Consider the following 14,620-nt stretch of genomic DNA (forward strand, 5'->3'; position numbering starts at 1 on the left):
CCTGGCCACAACCCAGAGTGGTCCCAGGGAACCCCACTGCATTCCCTGCTCTGTCCATGAGGACACATGCCCCACAAATTCCCTTGCAGAGAAACCTGAGGTGCATATTTCACACTGCAGAGCAAGGGAACCCCATGTGTTCCCCCTTCTGTGTTTGAAGGCATGCTCCCAGGAATTCCCTGTCAGGGAAGCCCAGGGCACACATTTCAGAGCAAAGGAACCTCACATGTGCTGAGCTTTGCACTTGCAGATGTGTGCTCCCTGAAGGGAAATTCCCGGAGAATGCTTGGAGTTCCCTGGGGTGCTCCTGGGTCAGAGGCAGGCATCTGGGGCCATTATCCCACAGAATCAGGCCCCTGAAACCCTGGGAGCACCTGCCCAGGATGGCTGGAGAGTCTGGTCAGCCCCAGACTGCCAGTACTTTCACACCTTGACCAATCAGAAGTTCACCAAGAAAAGGCAGCATAGACTATTACAAGCAATCATTGTGCTACCAATTTTGGAGTATTTGGGGTACAACAAGGGGCAGGAACATGTGTTCACTTAGGTTTTGTGCTGTCATAGCAATTTTTATGGCAGCACAAGGACAATATCTGTTTGTAGCCTACATAAACAGGCTGGCATTCAGTTTGTTAGTGCCCATGACACACATCCATTGGCCTCCACTTTTCACCACACTGCTATAAAAACTGTGCCAATACTTTCCTAAGCAACCTGTTTTGTGCTTACTGTTAGAACACCTCAAGTCTGGGGCTTCTTAAGATTTGCATTTAAGACTCTATGAAAGTCTATGAAATTTCACATCTATGGGAAATCACTGCACAGCAGCAGCAGCATCTTCCCGGTTCAGGCAGCTAGATTATGTACCAACGTCCCTAAATAATTCACCATTCTAAAGAAGTTTTCTATACCTCCCTTGTTGGGAGGAGGAAAGAGATGGGAAGCAGGGCTCTTCATGCTGGTTTCAACTTAATACTGGCTTAAAACTTGTTAATACTTTTTCTGGGATTACTATTTCTTTACGCAAATTTACTTTTTATTTGTGTTTTGGGGGGTTTATTTGGAGGGACTAGGGGTGTGAAGATGAAGGGGAGGGAGAGGACAAGATTGCTTCAGTTTCTCTTTAGGCCATAGCTCTGGTTCTTTTCTAAACCGCTCAACACCTCTGGTTGCACTCCTTGACTGTTTGTGTACAGGTTAAAAATGTCATCCATGTATAGTGTGTGACCATAAAAAAAAGTTTTATTCTTTATTTGGGTGCCAAACACATCCCAAACATCAGTCCAAGGATATAGTGGCCCTTCACAGGGTTTGCCAGGTACCTACAAACATATGCTGCTCTAGGGCATCTGCCAGAACCATGCTGACACAACAAACAGATAAAGATCTGACATTAGGCTTCTCTTTAAAATGTATCCCCTTGTACATAATGGGAAAAATTATCTTTTCATGCAATTATTTCTTTTGGATACATTTAGAAGTGAAAGGTTCTATCATTTTTCTTCTACATGATCTTTGTGTTCACACAGATAGTTCTACTTGCTTTATGATTTCCAGAGCAATGAGCCTATCCAGTACCCTTTCTAGCCTCCACCTTAGGGTAAGGGAGAACTTTTTGAAGGCAAGATCTGTGAGCCCTTTCAACATCTTGTACTCTGCTGAGAGCTTCCCACTGTGGAAAGGGAAGCTCTCCAAACTGTTCCTCAGTTGTTTCAGGCTGCTCATCCTCCATGGAACGCATCTCCCTGATCAGACCAAGAACCTGACATATCTTTAACCCAACCGCACCCCTCCCTCTTCCCCCCACCCTGGCTGCTATTACAAATAATATCTTTTCCAAAGTATTTACACATACATTTAGTCTCATACTTTCTCAGGTGAGTACGGCTCACCTTTGAAAACCCTGAATTTTATGCCTCGCCTTCTACCTGTGGCTTTTCTAAGTGCATATATCATTGTTTCTAGCACCACATTGACTTGTGACCCACCATGCAACATAACCTGAATATATCTTTCATTTGCCTTTAGGCTGATATTCCATTAATCTGCCCCAACATCATCCTTTATTCCTATGAAGAATTTCTCTGAGCAAACAGTGGTGTTTTCCTCTGTGCAGGGTGTGCACACAGCTGATAATTACAAACAATTGCAAAGGTATGTAATCCATTGCAGATCTTGCAGTTTTCCAAATGCCAGGTGTTGTCTTAGCTCCTGTTGCTTTCTCAATGATTTGCTTTCTCAGATAACTTTTCTTGTAGTATTATGGATTCTCTGTAATATACACAGTGCCAGAACACTCTCCAGCATCTCCAAGTTTCAGTCTGGAATAGTCAGTTTCCTTTACTTGGCAAATTCTAATTGCCTTATCAAGGGTTGATTTGGGGCCTGACAGAAGTCTCTCTCTGGGGGTATACCTACACAGCACAATATCCACATTTTCTCTCAGCAGAGTTAATTAGTCCAGCCACAGCACAGTGTAAATGTACCTGTACTTCTTCCAGAACCCAAGCTAGCTCATTCAGAGGTAACTCACATATCTCTACGTGGCGTGGCACTGTGCCATGCAGACATAAACCAAATGCTCTGCCCCAGGTTTTAGCCACAATGTAGTGTCTTATTAAGAATTCAGTTAGCCTGCCAAAATTGCAGAATTGAAAACAATCAAGGGTAAAGAGCCAAATTCTTCTACATTTTCACCTTCTTTTTGTACTTTATTGAAAAGTCTCTCTCCTAGGTTCCTTTTTGCAGGGAGTACAGTACTTAAAGTTCTGTAATACAATTTCATAGTTGGCCTCTTCTTCCCGAGATAGCCGAAACTATTAAAAATATGAAAGTGATTCAGAACCAGCTACTATCAGAAAAGTGTAGATGTGCACTGATATATCGGCTGCAAATCGAATCAGCACTGCTAAAAGGAAAATTAATACTATCGACTATTGGCTTTTTTTGCCCAATGTACCCAATCATGTCACCGATAAATATAATATGCCTTCAGGTGGGGGTCCCTGGACACCGTGTGCATGCGCACAGCCAGACAGCATAGACAGCAGAGCTCTGCAAGTGAGTTGGTGGAGGGGAAGAAGTGTGGAGGAGGGAAGGGACGTGGGGTGGGGGCAGATTAAGACTCCCACTGTGAGGGAGGGAGTGGAGCAGGAGCAGGAGCAGGAGCAGGGACAGGGGCAGGGGCAGACACTGCCCAGCCAGGACAGTAATTCGGACCCCGGGGAAGGGAGCAGGACAGGGTGGCTTGTCCAGGAGGAGCCAAGGGTGGGGAGGAAGGACAGCTCCCCACCACTGAACGTACCCAAGGGAGGTGTGGAGGAACATGTGCCCTCCTCCCCATGGATTTGTGCACAGGACAGAGGTGAACTGCCCACTGTGGCTTCAGGGCCAGGGGAAGCACCAGCCTCTTCCTGGTGGGAGGGCTGGGCTGGCAATGGCTTGGAGTGGGTGGGAGGGGGTGGGCTCAGTTGCACTGGGCAGGTGGGTGGCAGGGGTGCTGTGGGGAAGCCAAGGCAAATTTTGGGGTGGCTATAGCTGCCCCTAAACCTCTAGTCACCCCTGCTTGGGGCACTCTGCTCTGCTGCACAGAAGAGTGCCCCGAGCAGGGGCAGCACAAGGAGGGTGTATGGGTGGGTGAGGCTACAGCCACCCCAAAATTTGCCTTAGCTCACCTATAGCACTGCCACCCACCCTGCTCCTGCCCACTCTGAGACTACCTCTGGCATAGCCCCCCCCACCAGGAAGAGGCTGGCACCACTCCTGGCCCACAGACAGCAGCGGGCAGCCCACTTCCGCCCTGTGCACAAATCCAAGGGCCACATGCCCTCCCATGCTTCCCCCGGGGGTGGGCACACCAGTGGGGAGCTGCCCCCACTCCCAATCCCCTGGATGAGCCACCCGCAGCTCTGTCCTGCTCCCTGCCCCAGCCCCAGGGTCCTATTCACTGCCTTGGCTGGACAGCATCTGCCCCACTCCCTCCCTCACTGTGGGGGCCTCAACTGCACCCCCACACATTTTCCCTCCCCCATGTCTCTTCCCCTCCACAGACTTGCCTGCAGGGCACTGCTCTCCATGCTGCCCTGCTGTATTCCTGTAAATTGGCTATTGCAGGGGTTTTCAACCTTTGTTAATAAGTGTACCTGGCAGCCGGCCCGGGGGGGTGGGGCTAGGGGATGGCACACGGCTGGATGTGGAGCAGCGGCTGCATGGGGCGGTGGGTGGTGGCAGTGGCTGCTGTGTGCGAGCTTCCCCCCACCACATCCGGCCAGCCAGGCAGCACCTCTGCTGCCCATAGAGGGGCGTCGCTGCCCGGCCCTGCTCTTGGGAGGGAGCAGGGTGGTGGGTGGCGGCACTCCATCCCTGCTCACCCATGCATACCCCCTAGGGCCTTCCCAAGTACCCCCAGGGGGTATGCATACCCCCAGTTGACAACCCCTGGGCTACTGGATCGTTATCAGTTAATAATTGGCTATTGGTATCACTCTGTGCTAGCACCACAGCTTGCAAATATAGAGCAAAGCGCTGTTTAAACCTCCTCCAGGTGTTCTCTACATTTCTTTTAACTGCTCTGTTCTTCCACACACAGCACTTCACTTTACTCCTGGAGTTACATGTTGTTCAGAACTTGCACTGAGACAAGATGTCTGTCAGAGGTCTTCATTCAGCATCTCAGTTCTAACTGCTTAATATGGGCACCTATACACATGCTCCAAAGCATTCCGATTAGAATGAGTTGGAGCAGACTCGACTAATCGATTAGAGCACCCCACTACCATTTTAAAATGTGGAACACTGAATACATGAGACGCTGCAGGCTTTTTAATCAGAGTGCCTCCTGAAACGTCCTGCACTCAACCCCAGAAGGCATGTAAAAATGCCCCAGGCAACCAGTTCCAAATGGCTGGTGTCAGAGTCTTGAGATCATTTCCCACAGGTGGAAGTGGTTGTGATAATCAGCCTGCCAGATGTCTAGACTTCAAGCTCCTATGCAGTCACTAATCTTGCTTCATTCCATTCTCTTCCTAGCACTTAGGAGCAAAAAAAAGATCCTCGCTACATTTAGTAAAAAAATAAAACTAATTTTTGTGAAAATTTGAAAGCATCTGAAATTATTGACCCATTTTTCATTTTTATAAAGCATTTTTCCATGTTCATATTTTCCTAGAAACATCAAAACCTTACAGCACAGAGAATATGTCAGACTGCATCCTGCTACAGCAAGTGAATTTGTACTGGAGTTCCTTTTTCCTTGATTTCTCCCTTTCCCCAACTGTATGATGCTTTTTTCTCTTTCCTTCCCCTTCTTTTATTGGTAACAGATAGCTCTATGACTATGCCTGATCTGCTGAAACCTCAGAGTGGACTTAGAGGAATATCATCAAAAGCTGAGAGCAGATCCTGGACCAGATAGAGAGGATAATCTAACTGAATCAATCCAAACTTTCAATATGTTTTGCTACATGGCCGGCACTGGCAATCCTTTTCACTGAATCAGTGGACCCATACTTAATTTCTACATAGCTAAGTGTATAGTTCCAAGTCTGGCCTCTAACTACTACATTGTCCAGTTAAATGTTGTGAAATAGCTTCTTCTCATTCGCTGCACAACCCACAGGACATAAAGCAATTCTTTCAACCAAGTGATGATCTCTTAAGCTTTCATTTAATTCAATGGGGGCCATTCTTTGTGGCAGGTATGCCTACCTCACCTTACCCTGGGCTCCCTGCCTAATCTGCTGTCTGCCACACAAAGAGGCTGCCTGTACCACTAGTGTCACATGTGTCACAAGTTGGCAACCTCTGATTTAAATAATAATTCAATCTGTATCCTCTTAAATTTGCAAAGATACTTGTCTGAATGCAAAAAATGAAGCCTTGTTTTATTCAGTCTACAGAGAGACCAAAGTAATACCTCAGTCATGGATGCAAACTGCCTCCATATAGTTCTATAACAATGGGGCTGCCACAAATTAAACCCTGTGGCCTCCCTGAGTGCCACTCCAATCCCCTTCCCCTACCCAACTGTTGCTCTGCTTTCTGCTTCCTGCCTAATCTGATCCTCTTCTTTCTACTGCCTGCCCTATTCATTGCTGTGTTCTCATATTCCATTTGTGGCAAGTGTGTCATGGGTTGGCCACCTCTGTCCTATAAGATCTTAACTATGAAATCTAATGATAGTATAATTAGTCAAAAACCATTCTTGACTCTGCAAATATTTTTAGAAACGTTACATGCCAGTATAAAAATATTAAAAATTAAGAATGGAATAAAGATCTTTGGTTACAAATATAACAAAAGTAGAAGGCGATCATGTGCCTTTGTCTCTAGTTTCTAAACCAGTAGAATAACTGAGGTGGGAGGGGAGAGGGCTGCAGCCCTGGGCACTACCTTTGGGAGTTACTACGGGGTGCAAAAATAGCTGTCATTGCCAGCAACCAGCACTGCTTGGTGCAGAACCACTGTCCAGGATGCAGCCTTTGAGATCAGAGGTTCTAGCTGCAACTATGAGTATCTTCTGATTTCATATTTCTCAATAAGTGCTCATGAAACATATTTCAGCTACCCATATGCTAAATAAATCCAAACAGACTTTAACATTAATTGATTAAAAGCTTTGAAAAGGGGACAAATATATTAACAAACCCACCATTAACTGACCCCAAAAGAAGAGACGGTAAAGCTTCATCCAGATTTGATGGACTAGAACATGGATGCTCAACCTTCAGCCTGTGAGACAAATGCAGTCCATGAAGCCAATACATTTAACTCACGGGGGTCCCCACAGGTTGGGAAATTTGGCAGCGGGAGAGCAGTGGCCATTAATACAGCCACTTCCCCCCCACACCAAAATTCCCAAGCCCCAAACCCCACACTCCCAGTCAGAGCCAGGTCCTGATCCCTTCCCCCTGGAAGGCTGGGCCACACATCCCTTTCTCCAGAGGGCTCAGCTGGGGCCAGCCAAACCCTTTTTCCTCCACAGGACTGGACTGGAGCTGGGCGATGCCTCCTTTTTCCCCACAGGGATGGACTGGGGCCAAGCCATACCCCTGTTCCCTCCCACAGAACTGAGCTATTCCCCCTTCTCTCCCTGGTGGGCCTCTGTAAAGCCCCATTCCCCCCTTGAGGGGCCAGGCTGCCCCTCAGCCCTACCACACATGGTCAGATGGCTGGACATGGACCATCTAGCCCACAATCGAACCAGGCACTGCCCATCCAGCCTGCTGAGGAAAAAGGCTGAGCATCACTGGACTACAGCAGTGGTGCTTAACTTTTTGGCTGCACAAGGCAGGAGTGGAATGGACTCCATCTGTGGGTCCACCAGGCCCCAGGCCTGGCACCACCCCTTCCCTGCCCCATGGTCCAGGACTGGGCCCTGGAGTCCAACACTGCTCTTTTCCTGCCCCATGCACCAGGATTGCACCCCAGGGGCCTAGCACCACACCCGCCTACCCCACATAAACCAGGATTGTGCCCTGGGGTGGCTGGCACTGCATTCTCATGCCCCCTGTGCACTAGAGGCACATCCCCAACTCTACCACCTCCCAGGCCCCCATCCCAAAATTGGGCCTTGAGGCCCAGCATCACCCCTGCCCAGCCTGAGTGCTGGGATTGGGCACCAGATCCAACACACATGACCCAGAGCTCCCCAATGGGCCAAGAGATTTGGCAACAGGGGAGTGGTGCCACCGCTCTCCCACACCCATATTTCCGAACCTATGGGGAGCCCCATGGGCCAGATGGCACAATGCTGCAAGCTGAATCTGGTCCATTGGTTGGAAATTGAGCACCCTTGGACTAGAATATTTCAGAGTATGTTTCCTGAAAAAAATTTACTGAATGTCTGCTGCATGTTACTGTGCCTGACAAGATACAGACACCTAATGTTAGAATCATAGAAAGTTAGGGTTGGACGGGACCTCAGGAGGTCATCTAGTCCAACCACCTGCTCAAAGCAGGACCATCACCAACTAGATCATCCCAGCCAAAGCTTTGTCTAGCTGGGTTTTGAAAACCTCCAAGGATGGAGCTTCTACTACCTCTCCGAGTAACCTGTTCCAGTGTTTTACTACCCTCCTAGTGAGGAAATTCTTCTTAATATCCAACCTAAACTTCCCTAAGGTGCAACTTGATAACAGGATAGTCACTGAAGTTAAACACATGCATCAGTAGATGTAAAATTTGGGCCAAAGACAGTTAGCTCTTTGGGACATAAACAGTCTTTATTTATTCTAATTTTTGAACATCAAATAGAAGTGTATTTTTGTTCTGGACACAGCTATGTGGAAAAAAGAGGAGGTTCAGGTCATATATCATCAGGATGATTGTCAAATAAATTCAAATTGCAGCATCCTTATTAGAAGGAGCAGTGAAAGTAAGGCAGAAAGAAGCTAGGTTAAATTTCACACTTCAGCTCGAGCTCGCAAAGTTGTCCATTATGAAAATTATCTTTAAAAAAACAGAATATATTTAATATTTAATTTTCATAAACATTAAGTATTAAATACTAGGAAAATATTTTAATAGTCCTAACTAATCAAAACATTTGAATAGTTGCCTAACTTGAAGATTTTAAATAGTTTTACTGACTTCCATGATGCTATTCCCGTGGTCAAAGTTAAGAAAACATGCTTAAACATCTTCTTGAATCAAGAAAATAGACATTTTTCCTAGTCTTCAAGTGATATCCTATTCTACATATCCTTTATATAAGGATATTGATACAAACCCAGCACTTGTTTTAGATAAGCTTTTGTAAGGCCTGATATTAATGGAAACATTTTCATTCATGTTCTCTAGTAATATTTTGAATGAAAATATACTTTTGCTTAGCTTTCAATGTTATCCAACATGGATAATATTTACTACCCAAACACTGTAACCCAAATATTGCAATATCATGTATAACTGGGAAGTTAAACTTTAAAAAATAAGGAAGAATCAATCAGCTTTTTCATTGTCCCAGATGAGTACCATGCACAAACATCAGTAAAATATATGAAAACACTGTTCCATTTTAATATTTATGTAATGATGGGTAAAACTGGTGAGTATTTTTAACTGTAATATTCCATCTAACATTGTCTCTGAAAATCTAATTTTTGGAAGAAAGCAAAAAGGAATGGTTTCATTTCTCTTTTTTGCCCCATAATTTATTGATTTTGTAGAAAGGATCCCAAACACCTATTACTAACTTATCAGTCTAACACCTCGTGACTGGACACAAGCTCTTACTGTGATCATTAATACATTTTTCTAGTATCCAAAGGTCGCACAAGGAATCACTGGAATTCCATGTGTTCTGCCCTACGCTGGAAAAAGGAACGTGCTCTACATGCCCATATTAATTTTCTTAAAACTATTTCCAAATATCTCCGCTCATACAAATGCAGCCGACAAATCCTTATCTAGCACAAGTGGTGTTTAAAACAAATAAAATAAACGCCTTACATAACATTTGCTGGACTCTCCACATTCAAAATACTATACAAACAAGCTAGGGGAAGCTACACATAAAATCAATATGTTTGTTTCTTGTTATTCATTTGAGTAACTTTCTTCAGAATTAAAATTCTAGATTATAAACTCCTTGGGGGAAAATCTGATATTGGGTCACTGTAAAACACCATGCACATATCACATATATAAATAATAAAATAAAATGACTCTTCACTCATATATTAGCAATATACTTTATTTCTAGAAATAAAGAAAGGAAAGAAGAAAAATAAATGATAGTATGCTGTGCATGGGGCAGAGAGGGGTTAATTCCATTCTTTGCAGTATTATCTTCTATTAAATCTCATATCACAAAATTTGAAGTAAAGGATTTTAATAACTGTGATTCACAAACGACTTATGCTGATGACAGGAAGTAATTCCTGGAATACTTTCATAAAAAGCCAGTACTAGACAGAAAAATAAAGTGCCTGAGACTAGCTGTACCATCAGACTTTCTAATGCAAACATCACCAAACATTAGCCTTTCTAATACAAACATCATTGTCTTTTCTCTTCCACATGAAAGCCTACACACTTCTGTGCGACTCCCATGAGCTGCCTCTAATATAAGCTGCAAAAACAAGAGCACGATCCTTTGGAATGAAAAAAGGGAAAAAAATTCAATTCAAGGGGACTTAGTGATTCAGTCTATAAAAACTCCCTTGATATTCAATATAAAGCCACACAAACACAAGTCCCAGGATAGCTGATTTTGAGAAAGTTGTAGCTTCAAGGCTAAAGTGAAAAACAGGAAGACACTGATAAACCTGTGTGACTGTGGGCAAGTCGGGCTCTATGCTTCATTCAACATAATGGCAAACAAGGCAGGACTTCACTGGAAAAAAAGAGAAACCATACCAATGATATCTCCTGGTTAAAGACAGAAAATATCTATTGATTTGTAATCATCACGAGCAAGCATAGCTATTCTCTCATTAAAGACAGTTTCAGGGTTCAATACTAAAATGATCTAAATGTCCTTTATGCAATTGCAGGGCACGAAGCAGCTCTCAAGTTGCACAAGTGTGATTAAGATAAGATACTCCAAGTCTCTTTTAGGGGAGGGGTTGCAAGTGTTTATTTGAACCTGATTCCTTCCCACACTCAAACTTGATGCCACAGCAAATTTGTTGTGGCTTCTCAGCTATCTCAAAGAACCCCAGATAAAAATGCAAGGATGCTAGTCTGAGAGACGAAGACAATTCAGGGAAGGGGTCCTGTACCTTTAAGAGTTCTGTACAACACCATGCACCTTTACAAAAGCTATCTGTATGATAACCACATTTCTCACAAACTAAGTTGACAATTTAGTTGTGGTCAATGTATTTTGCATGATGTACAAAGGGAATTTGAGAAGTTGCTTAAGCAGGAAAAGATTCTTACTATGATTCAATACAGTATTTTTTAGGGAAGAAAAGACTAGTTTGTGATCACTTCTCTGTCAAGTACTATGCATACCAATGTTTATGTTGTGTGATCTGTTCCTTGTGCCAGAAAAAGGAAAAAGAATGTAGAATGCTTAAAAGTGAAAGTAATCTATCATGTACACATCCTCTTCTCTAGCCTGCACCTCCTCACTCCCCTCACCTCCCTCAATTTATACTCAATATGCAGCATGATCCTTTACTCACAGCCCTGAATAAGCATATGGAACAGACACACACGGGGTTGCGTCTGAATGGGGTTCACCTGCTTTTCTTCAGCCTGGCAAAATTCAATGTAAGGATGAAAAGAAAACAGTGGAAAAGCACATTCATCTGCTTCACATGGTTGTTCGTCCTTGAATGCATCACTTTAAATTCTTCTCCCCTGTGCACAAAATTGCCATGTGTTTAGCTGTACATACCTGCCGCTCTGGTCTGTGGTCCACGTAACTGATCTTCCCTCTGGCTTTGTTTTGTAACAGATCCTTATTGCACGAGGAAAGTCTCTTGGTATCTGAATCCCTGCCTTCCTTATCTCCAAGCTCCAAGTGCTAGTGGTAAACAGAAGCTCTCCACAACCAGGCGCCTGGCTGCAGCAAGTGTAATAGTAGAGCTGTTCCTCCCACCGATCCGCAGGTAAAGTCACAAGTTCATGTACAATCTGATTCCTGAGATTTCCCAGCTCTTCTGAACCCTCAGTTAGCTTGGCAGACCTTGTAAATTTTTCAATACCTGGCACAGCAGCAACATCCACCTCCTCGACCTTTAACACAGATAAATCACAGCAGTCCAACACCAGCAGAAAATCCTCACTCCCATGATTCTCTATGTCACAGCACTTCTTTGAACTAGAAATCCCAGAAGCCTGTGCCCTGTTGCTATGGTTACCATTTTTATCAGAAGTATCTTTTTCACCTTTACCACAGACAGCAAAATCATTATATCCAGTTTTAGATGAGCAGGCACTTGCATTTGTCACAGGAATGTGGCAGAGGTCAAATGCCCGAATTTTGAAGGTTTCATCTGACTGTGGATGGCAGGCTCCTTCCACACTACTGCCTACTTTCCTGCAACTGCTTCCAGTCTCAAAGAAGAGAACTATGCTGCCTTCAATAACTTGGCTTTTAAAATCCACATCCAAGTCCAATATGTAATGCTTCATCAGCATGTGGCTAGTGTTGGCCATTAGGGGCAAATCATCCTTACTAGGGTCTAGCTGTGTTTCCATGTTCCAGTTGGCTAGGCAACAGCGTTACCACTTCTTAAACAACATGCTTCCAGTAGCAGCCAGGGTTTTCAGCCTCCCAGTGTTATAATTGTTGATTAATATAAGTTAGTATAAGGAACTGCTGTTTCACCGCTTCTCTTACTCTGTAGAGAGGAAAACAGAGAACATTTTAATCAAGTGCAATGGTTGTATTACAAAGTTATCTACTATCTATCTATAAGCTTCAATATAGCCTTACTAATGACAGTCCTCTTTTCACTCCAACACTCTTGAAAAGAAAAATTGCTATGCAAGACCAAACTTACTTTATTACCACATATCTTGTTTTTAAAAATGCTAAATGTATTGTTTCTAATTCCTTGCTTGAAATGAAGGTGATTTTTTTTCTACTGTGATTCTAAGTAACAAGTGTGAATGAAAGCTAAATGGTCTCATATGTTTTATACTTTGAGAGTAATAATTTAATACATACAATGCAACTCCAGGGATTAATGTACTTTTCACATTATGACTGCTCTCATATCAGCACTTCTAGTAAATTACAAGAAAATGAGCCAATTTACTAGAAGTGCATTCTAAGTATTCCTTTGAGATTGCTCATGGAGATTTTTCAAATTTATACTTAAATACTCAAGGTATATCATTACATCTTAATAGCTAGAAACCCATTAACATTCTGGATAATAGCCTTCTTATGGCAAACAAAAGGTCTTTTCACTGGAAAGGAAAATATGCAAATACCTATAAAAAGGAGAAAAATTAAAATGCATCAACATCTGTCACAACAAAAGGCAGAAGTTCTTCATACAACTTTTGAACTATTGTGGATTTTTTGTGGCACTATAGTGATCAAGCTAACATAAAATTGTACAAAATAGTTTAGCTCACTGATGCTTTCTTTGCTGAACCAAAATATTTTATATTTTGCATATATTATATTCTATTTCTATCCATGTACTGAGTATGTATCAAGAAACCTCCGGACAAGAAAATTAAAAAAACCTCTCAACTCAGGCTCTTACTGTTCCTTCTCTAGGGGAGACTATAACTTATAGTCAATATAGACTATATTGAATAATATAACTTCTGAACGTGTGTGTGTATCATTCTTTACCTTTCTAAATGTGTTTGGTTGTTAGTTTTGGTTTCTTTTGAAACTAGCTAATTTAAATCTCTATTATTCAAGAGTTTAAAAAATGAATTAAGGCATACTACACCATATTCTGGGGACTAGAAATAGACATTCTAGAAACTAGAAATTCTAGAAACCCACCATTAGGGCATCTAAGTCATGTTCTGTTAGGTCAGGAACACTGTAAAACAAGTATTCAAGCTCCTTTCAAAAAAGTCTACAGTGGCCAGGCATTCTTGAGGTATTGTTTCACATCCAGAAAGGCCACGCTGACCAAGATCACCTGAGAGATTTGCACATTGGTCTTCCATGCAGAACTCAGCCTCCTCCATAGCTGCTTGCTTCTTTTGAGAGCCTGTGGAACCTCTATTTAGTCCTTTTCCCATGGACATGGAGCTCAACTATCCTTCACAGCCTCAGGGAGACTGCCCAGAATAAAAGTAGTACAGCTTGATGCTCTATTATCTTTTCTATGACTTTCGACCTCATAGGAATATCCCTCAAAAGGAGGATTTCTCAGTTCTGATTGCACATCTCTACTGAGCCACTAGGATGCAGGTGGCAGCAAAACCAGGCTGACCACAAGAGGCCTTTACCAGTGGAAATTCCTAGTATATACAGAATAATTTAGAAGATACCTTTGTTGAGGTTTTCCCTGCTAGTTTCTTCCTGATGATATTTCCATCTGACAGAAGGTTCTCCTGTTTAATTCTTTTACTATTAATTATAACCTTTTGTGCCACTCTTGATGCTTACATAGTATAACCTTTGTTGGCGTTTTTGATGCTTACATACTATGAATATTTACAGACAGTTATTGTGCTCCCCTGCCTTCTTAATTATCACTTAGCCAAGCTTTCTGAACACAATCAGCTCTTCTGGAATTGAATCCTTCAACCGGATGCATTAATACAGACTCCTAAACTAATACAGTATCCCAGTGAAACCAATACCTTTGCACAAGTGTAGGAATTCGCCCTAGCAGATCCAGATGAAGACTTAGCTTTCTCAATTGTGGGTCTGACTTCACCATTTCCTTCTCCCAGTCGCCCTACTTTTATCTACTCGTTTATCTTATATGGCCCCTATTACTGAAGCAGAAAGGGCCTCTGTACTCGGAAAAACCAGATGGAATAGGAATATTTGGTGAGCATTAGTAACAAAAACCACATCGAGATCCAGGAAACTGAACATGGACAGAAGAGCCATGTCTTCTATTCATCCATCAAACAATGACCCCACTCTCTACCATGCTTTGTGTTAAGTCCCAACTGAAAATATAAGCAGGAGAGCCAAAAATTCTAAATACTACAATGTGTGCTCAAATATTGATTT

At 43.1% G+C, this 14,620-nt stretch overlaps 1 protein-coding gene across 8 annotated transcripts in view; it reads right to left on the reverse strand.

The window, feature by feature from the left end:
- AOPEP (aminopeptidase O (putative)) overlaps window positions 1-14,620 on the reverse strand; it is a 323,793-nt gene that overhangs the window by 284,360 nt on the left and 24,813 nt on the right. For all 8 annotated transcript variants that reach the window (XR_016441254.1, XR_016441255.1, XR_016441256.1 and 5 more), the window contains exon 2: window positions 11,348-12,296. Coding sequence is in view for 5 of the 8 variants with exons in the window: in XM_090038607.1 (XP_089894733.1) it covers window positions 11,348-12,153 (806 nt within the window). In the remaining 3 variants the exon portion in view is untranslated. The remainder of the gene's footprint in view (window positions 1-11,347; window positions 12,297-14,620) is intronic.

Source organism: Crocodylus siamensis, chromosome 3, assembly GCF_052110815.1.
Source record: "Crocodylus siamensis isolate JL-2025a chromosome 3, ASM5211081v1, whole genome shotgun sequence".
Taxonomy (NCBI): Eukaryota; Metazoa; Chordata; order Crocodylia; family Crocodylidae; genus Crocodylus; species Crocodylus siamensis.